Consider the following 22,949-nt stretch of genomic DNA (forward strand, 5'->3'; position numbering starts at 1 on the left):
GCTAAGGCGACTTGTAGGACAATGTGAATTTGATGGCTACCTGGAGCAAATGCTCAGAGACTTTTTTGTACTGGGCATTGGCCACAAGACCATCATACGAAAACTTTTGACTGCAGAGACACCGACCCTCAGTAAGGCCATTGCGATAGCACAGGCGTTTATGTCCACCAGTGATAACACCAAACAAATCTCTCAGCACACAAGTGCTAGCAATGTTCATAAATTAACTGGAACTGTGTTTGCGAGCAGAAATGTACAGGGCAGAACCCACGAGTCTGCAACTGTCAGCAGGCCTCAGGTGACCCAGAGTCCCCAACAAAGGATGAATGCAAGGCAATTCACACCTTGCTGGCGTTGTGGAAGCTTCCATTCAGCCTATTCATGCCGCTTCAAAGGGGATGTTTGCAAGAGCTGTGGAACAATGGGGCACCTCCAATGAGCTTGCAAACGAGCTGCAAGCTCTGCAAAACCTGCTAACCACCACGTGGCAGAGGAAGATCGGTCCATGGTGGACCAAAGCAATTTCGAGCCTCAGAGAGAGGAGGCAGATGCTGAAGTACACGGGGTGCACACATTTTCGACGAAATGTCCAACTATAATGCTAAACGTAAAATTGAATGGCTTACCCGTAGCCATGGAACTGGACACTGGTGCGAGCCAATCCATCATGAGTAAAAAGATGTTTGAGAGCCTGTGGTGCAACAAGCCATTCAGACCAGCCCTGAGCCCCATCCACACGAAACTGAGAACGTACACCAAAGAGCTTATCACTCTCCTGGGCAGCACCATGGTCAAGGTCACCTACGAGGGCACGGTGCACGAACTGCCACTCTGGATTGTCCCGGGCGATGGCCCCACACTGCTTGGAAGGAGCTGGCTTCGCAAAATCCGCTGGAACATGGATGACATCCGAGCGCTATCATATGTCGATGAGGCCTCATGTACCCAGGTTCTTAACAAATTTCCTTCCCTTTTTGAGCCAGGCATTGGAAACTTTTCCGGGCGAAGGTGCAGATCCACTTGGTCCCAGAGGCATGACCCACTCACCACAAGGCGCGAGCGGTACCTCACATGATGAGGGAGAGTGTGGAAATTGAGCTGGACAGGCTGCAACGCGAGGGCGTCATCTCCCCAGTGGAATTCAGCGAGTGGGCCAGCCCTGTAGCAAGTAACTATTAATCGTTTCTTGCTACAGGACCAATACCCGCTACTTAAGGCAGTCGACCTATTTGCGACGCTGGCAGGAGGCAAGATGTTCACCAAGCTTGACCTGACTTCGGTCTACTTGACACAGGAGCTGGAGGAGTCTTCGAAGGGCCTCACCTGCATCAACATGCACAAGGGACTGTTCATCTACAACAGATACCCATTTGGAATTCGGTCGGCTGCAGCGATCTTCCAGAGAAATATGGAGAGCCTACTCAAGTCGGTACCACACACGGTGGTCTTTCAGGCCGACATATTGGTCACGGGTCGGGACATCGGCGAGCACCTACAAAACCTGGAGGAGGTCCTCCAGTGACTGGATCGCGTAGGGCTGCGGCTGAAGGGGTCGATATGCGTCTTCATGGCAACAGAAGTGGAACTTTTGGGGAGAAAGATCGCGGCGGACGGCATTCGGCCCACAGACGCCAAGATAGAGGTGATCAGGAACGCGCCCAGGCCACAGAATGTCACGGAGCTGAGGTCATTCCTGGGACTCCTCAACTATTTTGTTAACTTCCTACCGGGGTTAAGCACCCCTTTAGAGCCCCTACATGTGTTATTGTGCCAAGGTGAGAACTGGGTATGGGGAAAAAAAACAAGTAATTGCTTTTGAGAAAGCCAGAAATATTTTATGCTCCAACAAGCTGCTTGTATTGTATAACCCGTGTAAAAGACTTGTGCAAGCATGTGACGCTTTGTCGAAAGGAGTCGGGTGTGTATTACAACAAGCTAACGTTGCAGGGAAGTTGCAACCTGTTGCCTATGCTTCCAGGAGCTTGTCTAAGGCCGAGAGGGCCTACAGCATGATTGAGAAAGAGGCATTGGTGTGTGTGTTCGGGGTAAAGAAAATGCATCAGTACCTGTCTGGCCTCAAATTTGAGCTGGAAACCGATCACAAGCCCCTCACATTCCTCTTCGCTGAAAACAAGGGGATAAATACTAATGCCTCAGCCCGCATACAAAGGTGGGCACTCGCGCTATCAGCATTTAATGATACCATCCAGGCCAGGCACCGAGAACTGTGCGGATGCTCTTAGTCGGTTACCATTGCCCACCACGGGGGTGGAAATGGCTCAGCCTGCAAACTTGTTGATGGTGGCGCAGCCCGCAGACTTGTTGATGGTCATGGAAGCGTTTGGAAATGATAAATCACCTGTCACGGCCCGCCAGATTAGGACTTGGACCAGCCAAGATCCTCTGCTGTCCCTAGTAAAAAACTGTGTGCTGCATGGGAGTTGGGCCAGCATCCCCCTTGAAATGCAAGAACCAATCAAGCCATTGCAGCGGCGAAAGGACGAGGTGTCCATTCAGGCAGACTGCCTGTTGTGGGATAACCGCGTAGTGCTACCAAAAAAGGGCAGGGAGATGTTCATCTCGGATCTCCACAGCACACACCTGGGTATAGTAATGATTAAAGCGATAGCCAGATCCCACGTAAGGTTGCCCGGTATCGACTGTGACTTAGAGTCCTGTGTATGGCAATGCAGCCAATGTGCTCAGTTGAGCAACGCGCCCAGAGAGGCACCACTAAGTTTGTGGTCTTGGCCCTCCAGACCATGGTCGAGGATCCATGTCGACTATACGGGCCCGTTTCTCGGTAAAATGTTCCTGGTGGTGGTGGATGCTTTTTCAAAATAGATTGAATGTGAAATAATGTCGGGAAGCACCGCCACCACCACCATTGAAAGCCTGAGGGCCATGTTTGCCACCCACGGCCTGCCTGACATACTGATCAGTGACAACGGGCCATGTTTCACCAGTGCCAAATTTAAAGAATTCATGACCCACAATGGGATCAAACCTGTCACCTTGGCCCTGTTTAAATCAGCCTCCAATGGGCAGGCAGAGCGGGCAGTACAAACCATCAAACAGAGCCTTAAACGAGTCACAGAAGGCTCACTCCAAACCCGCCTGTCCCGGGTACTGCTCAGCTACCGCACGAGATCCCACTCGCTCACAGGGGTGCCCCTGGCTGAGCTACTCATGAAAAGGACACTTAAAACCAAACTCTCGCTGGTTCACCCCAACCTGCATGCTCAGATAGAGAGCAGGCGGCAGCAACAAAATGTAAATGATGGTCGCGCCACTGTGTCACGGGAAATTAATCTGAATGACCCTGTGTATGTGCTAAACTATGGACATGGTCCCAAGTGGATTGCGGGCACGGTGATAGCTAAAGAAAGGAGTAGGATGTTTGTAGTCAAACTAGACAATGGACAAATTTGCAGAAAGCACCTGGACCAAACGAGGCTGCGGTTCACAGACTGCCCTGAACAACCCACAGCAGACACGACCTTTTTCGAGCCCACAACATACACCCAAAGGATCAACGACACCACACCGGACCAGGAAATCGAACCCATCACGCCCAACAACCCAGCAAGGCAGGCTCACCTAGCAGCCCTGCAGGGCCAACAACACGCCAGCCCAGCGAGGGCACAGCCAACACACCAGAACAGACATTTGTACCGAGGTGGTCCACCAGGGAAAGAAAGGCTCCCGACCGCCTCACCTTGTAAATAGTTTTCACTTTGACTTTGGGGGTCGGGGGGGAGTGATGTTGTGTATCTGTAAAGCATGCACTCCCATGTTCCGCCACCAGGGAGCTCATCCCCTGAAGTCCCAAGTGATCCCAGCATCCCTTGTGAGCACTGTATTTAAGCCGGCCCTGAAGGCTTGTTCCTCACTCTGGAGTGTCTTATTAAAGACTGAGGTCACTGTTACTTTAACCTCCCTGTGTGCAGCCTCATCTATGTTAGGAACACAATAGTGCTGAGGTAGAGCTGGGTTTTTCAGCGTACATGTGGAACCTGACATTGTGCTTTCGGATGGTGTCGCCGAGGGGCAGCATGGAGATAAGAAATAGGAGAGGCCCAAGAATAGATCGTTGGGGGACTCCAGAAATAACGGTGTGGGTAAAGGAGAGAGAGGTTTAGGGAGGGAATTCCAAAACTTGGGGCCTGGGCAGCTGAAGGCACAGCTGACAATGGTAGGCAATAGAAATTGAGGATGTGCAAGAGGCTATAATTGGAGAAACACAGATTGTGGAGAGTTATAGGATGGTAGATGTTACAGAGATGGGGAGGGGTGAGGCCATGGAGGGATTTGAACAGAAGGATGAAAATGTTAAATTCGAGGTGTTGCCAGACAGGAGTGATGAGTGATATGTCCTAGTATACTGAAGTCAAGTCCTAAATATAGGAATCTCACAGTAATTCTTCAAATTGAGTCAAGCTTATCACTACTCTAATCCTATCCTCTCTTTTATTTACAAACCCTGGCAAATCTGGAAAAAGCTGTGAGAGAAGTTCTCAAACAAAGCCAGTTAACATATTCATAGCACGAACCACATCAATACATCAAAAAGCGGCTGCAATTAGTCTTGGTGAAAATAAACTTTCACATAAACGGATGATCAGACAGAGGGTTCCTTTGAAGAAAATGAACATGTTCTATCAGCTGAATTTTGCATGCTAGAAATAAAACTTCTCCAGGGACAAACAATGAACAAACACATTTATAAGTTGCAAATCTCAGAAAACACCAGCTCATCTGAAAACATTTCTGCTTCAGGTTTGTGTGTAACTGAGAGTGGAAGAAAGTTATGTCTGATTGATTGTTTCGAACAGCTTCTAACATTCAACGAACCTGATTGCTTGATACTAATAATATCCAATCTCAATGGAGAAAAAAGCTGATTTGTCTTGCAAAACACCGACAAATTGATATATAGGTTAAAACACCTGTAAAAATAGATCAGTTTAAAAAGCAAACAGTTGTCATGTATGTTTGTGTCTGGACTTCATAAAACCTGGGATAATCCTGCTTTAAATATTGGGGGGATTTCAAAGTCTAAGACCAAAAACCCCAAATGCATCAGCTATTTCTTGTACCAAAGATGGTCAATGCAAGCTGTATCAGACAGTCCCTCTCCAATATAACTTGAAACAGTCCTATACTATAAACAAAGGGGTAGAAATGCCTAAGAAAGAACAAACTTGCATTTATATTGCGCCTTTCACAACTTCAGGATGTCTGAAACCACTTTACAGCCAATGAAGTACTTTTGAAGTGTAGTCACTGTTGTAATGTAGGAAATACAGCAGCCAATTTGTGAACAGCAAGGTCCCACAAACAGCAATGTAATATGGCCAGATAATCTATTTTAATGATGTTAGTTGAGGAATTAAAGTTGACCAAGACAGCGGAGCGAACTCTCTGCTCTTTTTTGAATAGTGCCGCGGGATCCACCTGAGAGGGCAGATGGGGCCTCAGTTTAACGTCTCATCTGAAAGACAGAACTCTCTCAGTACTGCACTTAAGCACACTGAAGTGTCCGCCTCAATTATAGGCTCAAGTCTCTGGAGTGGGACTTGAACTTGGAGTGGGACTTTCTGACTCAGAGATGAGAATGGTACCACTGAGCCACAGCTGACCTAGCGAGTTCCATGTCTGGTAGGGGCATTGCCGGTAAGAGTTTTCATATCGATGTTTGTCAAAGAGCCATTATCAGTGGCGCTATACAGGAGGACCTCCCTTTTGTCCAGGCAGTTTTCATATTCTTGCTCAGTACAGACTATTCCATGGGGGGGCCATTGGCAGCCAGAAACAAAATTACAAATGTAACCTTTGAGCAACTAGGCATGTACAACAGCGCTCGTTCGTCCTTAAGTGTGCCAGTATTGTCGCTGGGACTCTGAAATCCGATCATAGCATAAACAAGACAAAGGCTGCCCACTAACAGCCATACCACACTCCAGCACTCCTCCCACTGGCAACTGTCTCCCACAATAGACTGTAAACCTGGCATCACACGATGCGTATTCTTTCATTTTTCCTCGTTGCTTAGTCATCTCCTCAACTGACAGGAAATTGAATGAATAGCATTTGAAGGTATAATTAGCAAATATCACCTTCCGCTGATTCTAAATAAATAATAATTACTTTTGATGTTGATTAGAGACTGACTGCAACTACCATTGGCATGTGGGCGGACTTCATAAGTGGGTTTCAGTTCCACCATTTTTGATGGAAAAGCGTTAAGCTAATTGTCTAATAGGTATATAATTGCTAAGCACAGTTGACTGCCGGCAGGTTGAGCACTGCTATTTCTAAGTAGGAGATTATTCGTTTAAACAGTACAACAATGAGCACTTGCATGGTGTACTCACCTCCGCCTTGATCTTATTGTCGCCAAAGCACAGGTGTTGCAGGTAGGCTGCTGCGTTGGACTGCACCGAAGGGAACTGATGCTGCAACATCTGGATGACCTCTGGCAGCTCGGGATCCCGCCAACCAAACTCCCTGTGGAAATTTAGAAATGAAATTTAAAATATATATATATTATATACGCATGTATTAAAGTGATACTGAATTATTCTGAATTGCTCATTTATTCAGCAAAAAAATAACACGTAATGTTGTCTGAACGATACACATCACACTGAATAAGTGAGATCAGTGTTATCCCTTGCCCCTGGTTTCATTTTCAAACACAACCAGTGAACCCCTGGGCATGGGCATTACATATCTCACCATACACAAACCAGACTTCACTGGGTACTGCTTAGATAAGGCCATTATATACATCAGTGTGCCATTTTCATCACTGTAGATATACCCATGAAATGTCACCAAATATGATAACACAAGGATCTGTAGGGTTGGCCTGTCAATTTGTTATGGAAATTGTGGTTAGAGGCTTCCTGCAGGCGAATGCGTCTGAATCTACCTGGCGCCTCCGTACCTTGAGACTCTTGTGGTCCTAGGCCTGCAGGCCCACGAATTCATAAGGGCCCACGTATCCCAGGGGTGCATGTGGTTCACAAGGGTCCCTGGGATCACGTGGGCCCAGCCACCCAATCACAAAGGGGGATTCCCATTATGATTATGGGGATTCCATTTACATAAGGATTCCCCAAAAGTATAACCGGAATCCCTTAAAAAAAACTTTTATCCCACTTAAATAAAAATAAATAATCGCATGTTCATAATTAATTAAAATACAATTTAATTAAACATTTGAAACCAAAATTTAATTTTTTGAAAAATAAATGTAAACATTTATAAAGGGGCCAAAAATAACCTAAACTAATTGTAAAGGTTTTTGAATGTTTAAATAATTTTAAAAAAAAATGTTTTAATATTTATTTAAACCCTTACACTGGTAAAAGAAGGCCTTACACCTGTTTTTACCAGGTGTAAAAGTTTTGTGGGCATTCGCTGGGCAGTAGTTGGGCAAATAGCCCAGCTCTGTGCCAGCAAATGTCCATTTACTGTGCATTTGTTCGACAGATCACAAATTCCGGGTTTTCGTGCAAGCGCAACACATGCGAAAATCCGGAACTTGCAGAGCACTTAACACCACGTATGCTACGCAGTCATCGGCCCCAGAAAATCCAGGCCATTATTTTGTGACTTGTAACACATACACTATTAAATGAGGAGAAGAATAGCAGCACTGTACACACATCAGCCGAAGAAATAAGTAAACAATGATGAATTAATGGGCACCATAGGAACAGGAGTAGGCCTTTTAGCCGCTCAAGCCTTTTCCTCCATTCAATGAGATCATGGCTGATCTGAATCTGAACTCCATCCACCCGCCTTGGCTCCATATTCCTTAATACCCCTGGTTAGCAAAATTCTAGCGATCTCAAATTTCAAATTATTAATTGAGCTAGTATCTGCTGCTTTCTTGTGGAGAGAGTTCCACATTTCTACCACTCTTTGCATGAAGAAGTGGTTCCTAACTTCTCTCCTGGCTTTGAATTTAAGATTACGTCGCTTTGTCCTCGACTCCCCCATCAGGAGAAATGTTTCTTTATCTACCCTACCAATTCCTTACAAAATCCTAAAGACCTCAATCAAATCACCCATCAACCTTCTATATTCCAGGGACTACAAGCCTAATTTATGTAATCTTTCCTCATAATCTAACCTTTGGAGCCCTGGTAACATTCTGGTGAATCTATGTTGCACCCCTTCCAAGGACAATATATCCTTTCCAAGGTGCATCGCCCAGAACTGTACACAGTACTCCAGGTGTTGTCTAACCAGGGAGTTGCGTAGCTGCAGTAAAACTTCTTCACCATTTCATTAGCCATTTTGATTATTTTTTGTACCTGGCCACTACATTTTAATGATCTGTGTACATGGACCCCTAAATCTCTTTGTTCCTAGCTTTTCAGCATTTAATAAATATTCGGATTTTTCTTTTTTGGTCCAAAATGAATGACCTCACACATACCTATGAAATCCATCTGCCACAGTTTTGTCCACTCACTTAATCTCTTTGTAATGTTATGTCCACACTACTTGCTATGCCACCAATCGTGTGTCAAGCAGGAAGCAGGAAGCAGGAAAGGGGTATCGAGGTGAATGATCAACCATGATCTTATTAAATGATGGTGCATGCTCGAAGGGCCGAATGGCCAACTCCTGCACCTATTTTCTATGTTTCTATGTCATTGACAAATCTGGATATTAGGCTCTCTATTGCGTTATCAAAATCATTAATAAATATAGTGAACAGTTGAGGCCCCAGCACAGATCCTTGTGGGACACCAATTCCTTCCAATTCGAGTACATACTCCTTATCCCTACTCTCGGTCATCTACCACCTAACCAACTTCCTAGCCAGGTCAATAATTTGTCTTCAATTCCATGAGCTTTAATTTTAGCTCCTAGTCTCCTATTTAGAACCTTATCGAATGTCTTCCGGAAGTCCATATAAACTACATCCACAGGCATTCATCTGTCTATTACTTTAGTTACTTCATCAAAAAATTCAATTAGGTTCATTAGATATGACCTATGCTTTAAAAATCCATGTTGGCTCCCTCTCATCAGCTCTAAGTGGTCAGTCACTCTGTCATTATCAATTATCAATTCCAATAACTTCCCTGCAACAGGTCTATAATGTCCTGTTTTTTTCTCTCTCACCTTTCTTAAATAACATTCTTTTAGTTTGGGTTTTATCCACTGTTTACTTTTACTGTGAATCTAAGGTGAAGAAGCGAGGCCCATAATGTAGGCATGAACAAGGCTGAAAATGCAAGATGACCTAAATCAGGAGGCGATTCACTGACACCTAGCTTGAGCTTTAAAAGTCTAAAGACTAAGAGGGAGGAAAGATTGGGGGAGGTAAGGATTTGTACAGCATTGAGGTACTTGAGAAGATGGATCTGTGAAGACCGCATGCTAAGTCTTGATTTCAATATCGTGGGGAGGAATGGAAGGAAGAATCCATTATATGGTGCTAGGGGAGTTTAGAAGGAACAAAATAAAGAGTAACATAACTTACTGTGGTCCTAAGGATAAAATAGGGAGTGATAACAAAGGTTAAAACAGAAAGAGAAAGATTGAAGGCTCGAGCTGAGACAACAGATACATTTTTTTCTTGTATCCTGTCAAGATTTCCAAAGAAGTGTTAAATTAACCTGCTTTTTCACAGTAGCAACATTCTAGTCTTGGAAGTACTTAGGCTTTACAGAGTTATGGCCTGTTGATGGAAAAGGAAGTGCTTGGTACAAAAAAAAGGAATCAAGCTTCTTGAGGCAGCTTCAGCATTGGAGATGATGTGGGAGTTTCACTTGACTTGATGTCAGAAGCCAAGATTGTAGGTCAAAAAGAGAGTAAGGGAGGAGTTGTAGCTGTTTATCAGACTTGCAAGAGGCCGTAGAAACTGCAAATTTGAAGAATTGAAAGAAATAAGATTTTCACTGCCTGACTGAAGGCCATTCAGACCTGGAAGTTGTGTCCATTGAGAGCATGTAACATTAAAGAAGTTGATTAGTGTAGAGTGAAATCATCAGTAAAAGATTGGGTAGTGTTAGGCAACGTGTGGATGAGGAAGGAACAGAGTAGGAGAGAGGACAAAGTCCTTAAGTTAGTGGATCCATCAACAACAACATCAAGATAAATCTTAAAACAAACATAAAGTATACACATTTATAAATACTAGTCATAGCAATTAAATTAATTTGTACATTCCATAATCCTTCCTCCTTTACAATATTAACATTTCACAGAATTTCTGTAGCATCCATAAAAAAACACATGCAGGATTTTGGAAAAACAGTTGTCACATTTTCCTCCTTTGTCAAACAGCGGGTCAGGTGTCTATTTTTCATTTGTATTTCAAACCAGTCAAATGGCCAAATTCAGTTTTAAAATACGGTGCTCTGGAGAGCACAATTTCATTGGCAGCAATGAAAAACAAACTACCAATCATAATTCAATAATGATCCTTTAATGCTTATGAAGCAGCTGATGAGCCACTTAAACCAATATATCAATATTTAGAGAAGCTGTGGCGTGCAATTGTTTACTTGGAAAGAAAGAGTTGCATTTATACGGCGCCTTTCACAACCTCAGGATGTCCCAAAGCGCTTTACAGCCAATGAAGTACTTTGTGAAGTGTAGACACTATTGTAATGTAGGAAATGCTGGCAGCATATTTGCACACAGCAAGACTCCACAAACTGCAATGCGATAACAACCAGATAATCTATTTTTTTTAAAGTGATGTTGGTTGAGGGATAAATATTGGCCTGGATATTGAGGAGAACCCCTTTCCTCTTCTTTGAATAGTACCATGGGATCTTTTACATCCACCTGAGAGGGCAGACATGGCCTCGGTTAACGTCTCATCTGAAAGATGGCACCTCCAACAGTGCAGCACTCCCTCAGTACTGCACTGCGAGTGTCAGCCTGGACCAAGGTGCTCAAAGTAGGACTTGAATCCACAACCACCTGACTCAGAGGTGAGAGTGCTACCACTGAGCCACGTCTGACACCTCTAATAAAAAGGCTGCTTAATGACAGAGAAAAGCCAGACTTAGCAACCAAGCCTGCAGGTTCTTGTTTTGGAGAAACGCAAGGACATCTTTGGTAGTCCCCAGGTGTTTGTTAGACTTGTGAGAAAATGTGGAAATTGTGCAACAAATGCGGTAACATGTCACAGAAAATATCAACACCATGTTAACAACTGTTGAGGATGTGGTGGAATGCTGCACCATTAAAGAAGGCAAAGTGACAATATTACTGAGGAGATGCATTAAAGCAAAGAATTGTGCAATCGCAGAAGAAATACATGCAAAAATATTGCGTAGAGGAATGCGAGCATGGGAGGGTTGCAAAACATGACCTCCCGCCTCCAACTGCCCCAACCAGTCACAGAGTTTCACCCCAATACTTTTATAACTAATAAACAAAAGTGTTCCAAAAAAATATAAATTACACACAATATTTTTCAATGCCATACTGGTTTTTCTCACAGGTTATTTGCAGCGTTGTCCAGGGGATTAATCTTTAATTCCCGGAGACTCCAGAACAATCATGGAAGGTTAGCAACCCTAGAGCAAGGGTGTAGCTAGTAAGATAGACGCGAAATTGAGCAGAATTAGCCAATCACACTGCACCCATCACAATGGCCAACAACTTCCATGGGTCAAGTCACCCTGTCCCAATCAACACTATTCTCATGTTTAACGGCAAAATCTGTACATAACTGTAAAGCTCAGAATAAAATGCACATTGTACCTAATGTACACATACAATTCACAACATATGAGGACGGAATAGCTGACTTGTTCAGTAAGACAACTCCAGCAGGCTTTGGGATTTTGGAGTGCACAGACCATGTGCTATCCACCATCTTAATTTTCAAATATTACATGAATTGCACAATATGTTACAACAACATGTCCATGCATGCTAATTAATGCATAATGCTTTATGTCTTGACAACAGTGCCCAATGGATGTGTGTTTATGTGTTCAGAATGTCCCATATGCCCAAGTAGAGTGGCTCACTGAAAGAGCAAAAATCTCACAGTATCAATCCCAATTGAATCGGACACAAGCGCACATAAGTGAGCTTGGGAAGATTACAGTGAGGTTGGCGTGGGTGTTGATGAGGGGCAGCGAGTAATGAGAGGATATCCAGTGTTGTATGCTCCCCCGGGTTGCAGTGGACTCCAATTTCAGTGGGGCTATTTTAAGAAAAAGAATGTTGAAGCACATAGTCCATATTGACAGTCACCTGCCTTCATACACCTGACCGTTCTGATCTCCATGTTCTTCCTTGAACAAAGCTTCATGCAGAGAACACTATCTTTTAGAATATACCTCAAAATCTCCAAGAAGCCACTTATCTTCCTCCTTCTCGAAAGGGCTGTGGCACTTTTGGTTGGCTCAGAATGAAATCAGGGACACCCCTTGGACTATTTTCTGGTGGGAGTAACAGACCATTCGCAGTGTAAAAGCCTTTCTTATTTAAGTATGCCACAGGATTTCTGAACAGTAACTGATGCCCCGTGCATGGGGATGCTGTCAATATTATAAGAAAATCAACTTATCTTTAGCTGCCTACTGTATTGTACATAGATTGGGGCATGTTAGATATTCTATTGGGGCATGTTAGATATTCTATTGGTGCATCGAACCATCCGCACTACATCACACCATTCACATCACATCACACCATTCACACCACATCACGCCATTGACACCACATTTCACCATTCACACCACATCACACCGCCCGCACCACATCTCACCATTCACATCACACCATTCACACCACATCACCCAAAGATGTTTTATAAATAGAAAGAGCAAGAGGATAACTAAAGAAAGGGTAGGGCCTATTAGAGACCGTGAGGGTAATCTGTGTGTGGAGGCGGAAGATGTGGGTATGGTTCTTAATGAATACTTTGTGACTGTTTTCACAAAAGAGAGGGACGATGCAGACACTGCTATCAAGGAGGAGGAGTGCGAAATATTAGATGAAATAAACATAGTGAGAGAGGAGGTATTAAGGGGTTTAGCAGATTTGAAATGGATAAGTCCCCAGGCTCGGATGAAATGTATTCCAAGCTGTTAAACGAAGCAAAAGAGGAAACAGCAGTGGCTTTGACCATCATTTTCCAATCCTCTCTGGCTTCAGATGTGGTGCCAGAGGACTGGAGGACTGCTAATGTGGTACCTTTGTTTAAGAAGGGAGAAAGGGATAGACCGAGTAATTGCAGGCCAGTCAGCCCAACCTCAATGGTGGGAAAATTATTGGAAAAATTCCTGAAGGACAGGATAAATCTTCATTTAGAAAGGCAAGGATTAATCAAGGACAGTCAGCACGGATTTGTTAAGGGAAGGTCGTGTTTGACTGACTTGATTACATTTTTCGAGGAGGTAACCAGGAGGGTCGATGAGGGCAGTGCACATGATGTAGTGTATATGGATTTGAGCAAAGCTTTTGATAAGGTCCCACATGGCAGACTGATCACGAAAGTAAAAGCTCATGGGATTCAGGGCGAAGTGGCAAGTTGGATCCAAAATTGTCTCAGAGGCAGGAGGCAAAGGATAATGGTTGATGGGTGTTTTTGTGACTGGAAGGATGTTTCCAGTTGGGTTTCACAGGGCTCGGTACTAGGTCACTAGCTTTTTATGGAATACATCAATGATCTAGACTTGAATATAGGGGGGTATGATTAAGAAGTTTGCAGATGATACTAAAATCGGCTGCGTGGTTGATAATGAAGAAGAAAGCTGCGGACTGCAGGAAGATATCAATCAACTGGTCAGGTGAGCAGAACAGTGGCAAATGGAACTTAATCTGGAGATGTGTGAGGTAATGCATTTGGGGAGGGCTGACAAGGAGAGGAAATACACATTAAATGGCAGGACACTGAGAAGTGTAGAGAAACAAAGGGACCTTGGAGTGCATGTCCACAGATCCCTAAAGGTAGCAGGCCAGGTGGATAAGGTGGTTAAGGCATAGAATACAAGAGCAGAGAAGTTATGCTTGAACTGCATAAAACACTGGTTAGGCCACAGCTGGAAAACTGCATGCAGTTCTGGTCACCGCATTACAGGAAGGACATGATTGCACTGGAGAGGGTGCAGAGGAGACTTACGAGGATGTTGCCGGGAGTGGCGAATCTTAGCTATGATTGGATAGGCTGGGTTTGCTTTCCTTGGAACAGAGGAGACTGAGGGGAGTCCTTGTTGAGGTGTATAAAATTATGAGGGGCCTACATATAGTGGATAGAAAGGGCCTATTTCCCCTAGCAGAGGGGTCAATAACCAGGGGGCATAAATTTAAAGTAATTGGTAGAAGGTTTTGAGGGGGTTTGAGGGGAAATTTCTTCACGCAGAGGGTTGTGGGGTCTGGAACTCACTGCCTGAAAGGGTGGCAGAAGCAGAAACCCTCACCACATTTAAAAAGTACTTGGATGTGCACTTGAAGTGCCGTAACCTGCAGGGTTACGGACCTAGAGCTGGAAAGTGAGATTAGGCTGGATAGCCACTTGTTGGCCGGCACGGACACGATGGGCCGAAATGGCCTCCTTCCATGTTGTAAACTTCTATGATTCTATGATCACACCATTCACACCACATCTCACTATTCACATCACACCATTGATACCACATTATACCATTGATGCCACATCACACCATTCGCACCGCATTTCACCATTCACCCCACAACACACCATTCACACCACATTACAACCAGACCAACCTTATAATCACATCAATGTTTCCACTAACACATCTCGAAGAGGCAGAGCTATGGCTCACAGATCTTCCAGTGTGCAAAGTGCAAGGACAAAGGGAGTAATAAATAAGCACCTGCATTGTTAGAATTATAATATTGTTTTTAGTTTCAAACCAACAATTTTCAAGCAAGGCTTTTCTTTGAAGAGAATTTTGGTTATATTCACCCAGTCCAACAGGGTGAATTGCCACTCAAGAATTGTGTGAATTGGCAGCAATTTGCTCATAACATTAAGGCAAGCCAGAAGGTACATTCAGCAGTTTGGGAAAATGGAAGACAACACACACATTCAGAGATTGCTCTCCCGAGACTGCTGTTTATAAGCAGATTTGTCAGGATAATGTAAAGTAAGCCCTCACTGTGCATCTGCCTCATGCCATATTTGATTTAACAGCATGCAATACTGTTGTCACTGGAATCAAAGATGAAAATCTTCTACATTCCTGCACTCACAGGCCTGAGGCTTCACATAAACACAGGTTGGACTATGTAATTATTGTCTGCATGTTAAATTAGGCTGCTCTATTGCAAACAAAACTGCCCCATTTATGAGGCTGCCCCACTAAACAAGTTAAAAATTACAAAGTATTTATAGCACAGAAGCAGGACATTCGGCCCAATAGATCCATGCCGGTGTTTATGCTCCACACGAGCCTCCTCCCACCCTTCTTCATCTAACCCCATCAACATATCCTTCTATTTGTTTCTTGCTCATGTGCTTATCTAGCTTCCCCTTAAATGCATCAATGCTATTCGCCTCAACCACTCCCTGTGGGAGTGAGTTCCACATTCTAAACACTCTCTGGGAAAATAAGTTTCTCCTGAATTTCCGATTGGATTTATTAGTGATTATCTTATATTTATGGCCCTTAGTTCTGGTCTCATTGTAGGATACACAGCAGCCTATTTGCACACAGTAAGCTCCCACAAATAGCAATGAGATATATGACCAGACAATCACTAAAATGATTACCAGGTCATTATCATGCTGCTGTTGGGGTTGGGCCGTGATGCCACCACAATTCAACAGCCTGCCAATATGCCTAGGCTCACACGTGAAAAATGGCCACATGCAAGAGATACTGGAAGCTCCATCCAACACATGAGGAACTGTATCTCAACACCTGTTAGCAGCTTCGGGAGAGAGGAAAATACATAGAATTGTAAAGTTTTGAGCTGTATCCTAAGAAATCACCATCATTGATATAGAAAATTTTAGTGTTTATAACTTGCATAGTGCCTTTAATGTAGGAAAATGTCCCACTGATAAAGTAGACATAATTATAAAAAGACCCTTGTGAAAAACCCATGGTGCCAGCCATGGCTCAGTGGTAGCACTCTCACCTTGCAGTCAGAAGGTTGTGGGTTTAAGTCCTACTCCAGAGCCTGACATTCCCAGTGCAGTACTGAGGGAGTGCTGCACTGTTGGAGGTGCCGTCTTTCATATTAGACGTTAAATCGAGGCCCCGTCTGCTTCTCACATGGACATAAAATCCCCTACGGCACTATTTCAAAGAAGAGCAGGGGAGTTTTTCCAGTGTCCTGGCCAACATTTATAGCTCAACCAACATCTAAAAACAGATTTGCTGGTAATTTATCTCACTGCTGTTTGTGGGACCTTGCTATGCACAAATTGGCTGCTGTGTTTCTACATTACAACAGTGACTTCATTTAAAAAAATGCTTCATTGGCTGTAAAGCACTTTGGGATATCTTGGAGTTGCAAATTCGTTCTTTTTCTTTTGCGTGAGTTCGTTAAAACATGGTCAAGACAGCACAGAAATATTTTTTCTTGTTCTAAGTCAATGCAAGACATAAGAACATAAGAACATAAGAAATAGGAACAGGAGTAGGCCAGACGGCCCCTCGAACCTGCTCCGCCATTCAATAAGATCATGGCTGATCTGATCATGGACTCAGCTCCATTTTCCTGCCCCCTCCCCATAACTCCTTATCGTTTAAGAAACTGTCTGTTGTTATGGAATGATACAGCAGAGAATGGAGCCATTCAGCCCATCGAGCCTGTGTCAGCTATCCAATTAGTCCCACTCTCCTGTTCTTTCCTCATACCCCAGCAAATTTTTCCCCTTCCAAGTATTTAGCCAATTCCTTTTTTAAAGATACTACTGTATCTGTTTTCTAATGTGAACGCATATAATGAATCAAATGGATCTCGTGTATCAGCTTGGCTCAGTTGGCAGCGTTGTTACCTCTGTGTATGGTGTGGGTTGAAGTTCTACACCTGGGCGTGCGCTCACAATCTAGGTCGACTCTCCCCTCCGGTTCTGAGGGAGTGCCACATCATTGCAGGCACTGTCTGTCGGATGAGATGCTTAAGCCACGGTCCTATGTGCCTGTTCCAGAGGTTCAGGTGGATGTTAAAGATTCAATGCATTATCAAGGAAGAGGAGCAGTTCGTCCCAGTGTCCTGGTCAATATTCCTCCCTCAACCAACACCATGAGTAGCACAGATTAACTGGTTATTCATCTCAGGTGTCTGTGGAATGTTGCTAGCACAGAATAGATGCTGTGCTTAGGAACATAGGAACAGGAGTAGGCCATTCAACCCCTCAAACATGTTCTGCCATTCAATTAGATCATGGCTGATCTGTATCTGAACTCCATCTACTCACCTTGGTCCCACAACCTTTAATACCTATACCTAATAAAATCTATGAATCTCAGTTTTGAAATTTTCAATTGACCTCCAGCCTCAACAGCTTTTTGGGGAAGGAGAGTTCCAAATCTCCACTACCATTTGTATGAAGAAGTGCTTCCTGACATCAGCCTTGAACGGCCTAGCTCTAATTTTAAAGTTGTGCCCCCTTGTTCTGGACTCCCCACCAGAGGAAATAGTTTCTCTCTATCTACCCTATCAAATCCTTTGATCATCTTAAACACCTCAATTAGATCACTCCTTAATCTTCTATACTCAAGGGAATACAAACCTAGTCCATGCAACCTTATCATATAACGACAGTTGACTTACCTTGAAGCAATTTGAGATATTTCAATGATGCAATAAGATGCCACTTAAATGCAAGAATCATTTATCTATAACAAATTAAAAATCTTACAGCTGCTTGCACTTTTGTTCCCATTATCAATTTTTATGTCCACATTTATAATGGTACCATCCCATGTAAAATGTGTCAGGCTGTAACTACAGAGTGTCAACTCTGATGGGGAAGTGTAATTACACCATAACAAGTTTACATGGGCAGTTTGCGCATATCTTCACATCCTAGTCTAAATATCCCGCTTCACCCGAAGTCTACACTCAATCCTAACACTCTGGGCAATACCAGGGGAGATCGACTAGTATTTATTATTAATTTGATACAGACATTAAGATGTAAGTGAGTAACACGTTCAAGGTTGGGATGTCCATGATCTCAGGATTCCAAGAGCAGATTGCTGCCCATTAACTTTCTTCCCACTCATTTTGATATTTTCTTTATTAACGAATGGAAGAAAATATATCTTCTGGTGCTTTAGTCAACAGGAGGAGCCATGTGAGCAGGGACTATGAGGTCACAGAGAAGTAAAGAACTTTGTTTGCCCCAGGAAATGCAATTACTTCTGTCCCTAGTCCAATGCTTCACCTCACTGTGTTTCCAATCTCAGAGAATGGGCACTTCCCCAATAAGAGAGAGAGAAAACACTGACAAGGACGTCATCACCTGCTCCCTTTTGTATCCCGTCCTCTGCAATCTGGGAGCAAGTCATCTTGGTCACAGATGGAGTGAGACATGAGGAGATTAGGACTGTAACTATGTTTCGGATGAAATGTTAAACCGAGGCCTCGTCTTTCCTCTCAAGTGTGGGGAAAGGATTCCATTTCACTATCCAAAAAAGAGCAAGGGAGCTCTTCCGGTTTCCTGGCCAATATTTATTCTCAATCAACATCACTGAAACAGATTATCTGGTCATTGTCACATTGCTGTTTGCGGGACCTTGCTGTGTGCAAATTGTCTACTGCGTTTTCTACATTACAATAATGAGTACACTTTTTTAAAAAGTGCTTAATTTGCTGTAAAGCGCTTTGGAATGCCTTGAGGTGGTGAAGTGTGCTATATAAATGCAAGACTTTCTTTCTTACTATAAATGGGTTTGTTTTCTAAGTGATAATGAATGAAAGAATAACAAACTCACCTTGTGGTGATCTTTAGATCACTTCCTTTCAGACAAATACATTTATATATTCAAATGTTTCTATCTAGCAGTTGGGAAAGCAATTCTGAAATGAGCAAGTTTACACACACGCCTGGTAACTGAAAAAAACAACACTTGGCTTAAGAATCTCTCATGGGGAACAAAATCTTGGCAGCCTTTATTAAACAATTATTTGACATCCCATAAATTCTTGGCAAAGCTAATTGGCCACAGACTATTAAGTATTCAACGTTTATCTACAATAACTCATTTTAGTTGTCCAAATAATCTTTGCAAATACATAATGATGAACTTGAGCGATTAGCATAATCTTGTACCACATGGTATAGTCACATTGTGCCGGCTGTACTTTATAGTCTAAATTGCTGATGTTACAAAGCCCTTTAATTTGGATAGGAAAAGCATCTGTTACCACGTCACCTGCATACATCACCGTGAAAAGTAAAGGATCCTCAATCATTCCTACATAGAATGAAGGAAGGGGAAGTCAGAAGGTCAGTGTAGCTTGTGATTCTCCTGCATACTCCCAGTGGGTGGATTAGAACAGCACTGGCATAGGGCAGGGAAAATGTCACAAAACCAGAGAGATTTACAGCACACATGGATGCCATTCAGCCCATCGTATCTATGCCAGCACCTTGCTAGAACAATCTGCTTCAAATATTTATCCAATTTTCCCTTAAAAGGTCTCTGCCTGAACCACTCCCTGTGCCAATGCATTACATTCTCCAACAACCCTGTGCTTTAGGAGATTTTTCCTAACCTCTTGCCTCATTCTCTTAATAACAATTTTAAATGGGATCACCCCCTCGTCACGGATGCCCCAACCAGTTCTTTTATTCAGTCCATCATAACTGTTTAGAATTTATAAAACTCAAATAAACCTCCTCTTGCACTCTTGGCCAGTTTTTTGTACCCGTGTCGCCTGGGAAGTAATCTGGCTGAGTGAATCGCCCGCTTGCTCTACAACCTGGCCAATGATCATCCTATTGAAATCAGTGGGATGTCAATGGTCTGGCACCGTCAGTGGCAGGCAAGGGTACCCGCCTACTGAACTTTTGTGAGCGCCTTCCCCTTCCTGTTTAGCATAGGCATCATCTGCATAATCAGCAAATGTACTGCCCAGAGATGTATGAAACAACTGCATTCTTCGGATAGCCAGCTATATCATCTTGCCTACTAGCTACAGAATGTCAAGAACAATAGGTGTTTGATGGTGACTAACTGGCACTTGTTTCCCTTGTGCCATTATCACTTGCTCCTATTATGACACTATTGTTTGGTCCTCGTGTGACACTCTCACTCGGTCCTCGTGTGACACTCTCACTCGGTCCTCGTGTGACACTCTCACTCGGTCCTCGTGTGACACTCTCACTCGGTCCTCGTGTGACACTCTCACTCGGTCCTCGTGTGACACTATCACTTGCTCCTTTTGCGACACTATCACTTGCTCCACTTCACTTCTACCACCTCCTCAACCTCACTAACTGCATCCTCCAGGACATATGCTGGTGCTTTCAAATGTTAGTTGATTAGAGGAACACAGGGTACTGTCTTATCTTGACCTATTAGCAGTGCCTGTGACAGAAAGATGGCCAATGCTACAATATTTTCTCCAAGAAAGATTTTTCAACAGAACTTAATACAAATTGTGCATGTTTCTTGTGTGGGAGTGAATGGGGCATAATTGGATAGTATTAGCCCATGGTTTGGGAAGAGATTCCTGTAGCTTTCCTTATCCCTCGATACCCCTGGTGGCCTTCTGTAAGAGAATCAATGGATTGGAATTTCTGAGCCCTCCTTCTGTTTCCTTGTGTTAAGTACCATTTAATCAAGCAATAGAGCATAAGTACAGTGTAAGATGTGCTGAAACTGTAACTCATTGTGGGCGTCATTAAGTGGCTTAAAGAAAGAAAGAAAGACTTGCATTTATATAGCGCCTTTCATGACCACCGGACATCTCAAAGTGCTTTGCAGCCATTGAAGTACTTATGGAGTGTAGTCACTGTTGTAATGTAGGAAACGCAGCAGCCAATTTGCACGCAGCAAACTCCCACAAACAGCAATATGATAATGACCAGAAAATCTGTTTTTGTTATGCTAATTGAGAAATAAACATTGGCTTGGACACCGGGGATAACTCCCCTGCTCTCCTTCGAAATAGTGTCATGGGATCTTTTACGTCCACCTGAGAGAGCAGACGGGGCCCTGGTTTAGTGTCTCATCTGAAAGACAGCACTTCCAACAGATCAGCACTCCCTCAGCACTGTACTGGAGCGTCAGCCTAAGTTTTCATGCTCAAGTCCCTGGAGTGGGACTTAAATCCACAATCTCCTGACTCAGAGTGCGAGAATGCTACCCACTGAGCCACAATTGACAATATTATGTACAATACAGCTAGGTTGAGTAATAATGCTTTTATCCTTTGAAGTTGTGGGAATGCCAAGGCTTTCAATAGTAAGTTGCAGCTATAATGTATGTGCTACGGACATGCAGTCAGCAATGAAAGGACTGCAAGGTGGTGTGAGGGCTTGACATGGGCTAGCAGGAAATTTGCAACAGGCTACGTGCCAACATTTAGCAGTATACAAATCGGGCCATTAACCGGGTAAATGGAACCATTGGGTAGGCTTACCTTGGCAGCTTCCTTAAGGTGTGCCATCTTCTCCCACATCTGTTCCCAGGTGTTTCAGGTACTGCACGCAGGGTTGAGCCTGACCGCCACTTCCTGCAGGGCATGCTGCTTTGCTGAACTCTGGAGTGGCAAACAGAGCAACCCTCCTCACACCCAAGTCATACAGCAGCACCTTCACTTCATCAGTTATCAAGCAGGGCGTTTAAGTACGGCACCATTCCATTGGTAGCCCACACTCTGTTTCCTGCCTCTATATTTATTGTGCCAGCCCCTGGGTATTGCAAGCTACTTTTTTTTCCTCCAAAAAGCCTTCAGAAAGGCTCAAATAAGTTTCAAATAATTTATAGCCTTTTTTGAAGGCTACTACAATATTTGTCCCCATATGCAGCCACTTACCTTTAAGTGGTTGCATCCCGTTAAATGTTAGCAACCCAGTAAGTAATTGGACCAGGGTGCACATATATAATTCTGTCCCCCATTTTAAAGTCATACATTCTGTTCTTATTTTTACATTTTCATTCTTAATTAATTACTATATCCACAGCTATAACGGAAACCCCTATGCAAACTTGCCACGCAATGATCCCAATTAACATAATTACTTGGGATGCCAGTCAGTAGTAGGTGTACCAATCACTGATGGGGGTGAAAGAGAGGGTGTAATTACAGCATATATTTACATAGTCAGTTTCCATTATAAATGAGGACATAGGAATTTATAATGGCAAAAGTTGACACAGAAATGGCTGCAGGGCTAAGATGTGTAACATACTCTAGATATTATCCACTGAGACTGTTTTCCTGGAATACTCTGGTGGTCCTAATAACATAGAAGGTTGTTCGATTTACCAGTACTGCCTTAAGCTCTCTACTGCTCTATCACATTGTTGGTGGGATGGTGGGGAGCGGTGGGATGGTGGGGAGCGGGGGAATGGTGGGGAGCGGGGGAATGGTGGGGAGCGGGGGTAAGGTGTGCTCTGATTGGACATTTGTGAAGATTTCCTGCAGTCAGCTTTTCGAGAAAATTCTGAAAGAATGTTTGTTAAAAACACCGAATGTAGGAAGTCTGCCTGAATGAGTTTATAATGCTGCAGCGCAGTGGCCTGTGACACCCTTGCTCCCGTGTATTATAATATCGCTTAAGTATGAACCACTCACAGCTAGGGCTTTCCTTCCCAGAGTGATGCACAGCCAATGTCTGCAATGTGGGGAGTCATTTCACCCATCTAGGGTAGTTATCACCGACCCTGGCGTCTTTTCTCAGGTCAGATCCATTTTGTTTGTTTTTGCTGGGCTTTCCAGCAGTATTCCCACCTATGCTTGGGAGGGGGAAGGGGCATCTGGGCTGGGCTGGGAAGTAAGGGGATGAG

General features: G+C 43.7%; 1 protein-coding gene across 3 annotated transcripts in view; it reads right to left on the reverse strand.

Moving 5' to 3' along the window:
- The window catches only part of LOC139264313 (catenin delta-2-like), a 1,401,072-nt gene that overhangs the window by 240,551 nt on the left and 1,137,572 nt on the right, over positions 1–22,949 (reverse strand). For all 3 annotated transcript variants that reach the window (XM_070880575.1, XM_070880576.1, XM_070880577.1), the window contains one exon: positions 6,378–6,510. In XM_070880575.1, the coding sequence (XP_070736676.1) occupies positions 6,378–6,510 (133 nt within the window). The remainder of the gene's footprint in view (positions 1–6,377; positions 6,511–22,949) is intronic.

Source organism: Pristiophorus japonicus, chromosome 5 (genome assembly GCF_044704955.1).
Source record: "Pristiophorus japonicus isolate sPriJap1 chromosome 5, sPriJap1.hap1, whole genome shotgun sequence".
NCBI lineage: Eukaryota > Metazoa > Chordata > Chondrichthyes > Pristiophoridae > Pristiophorus > Pristiophorus japonicus.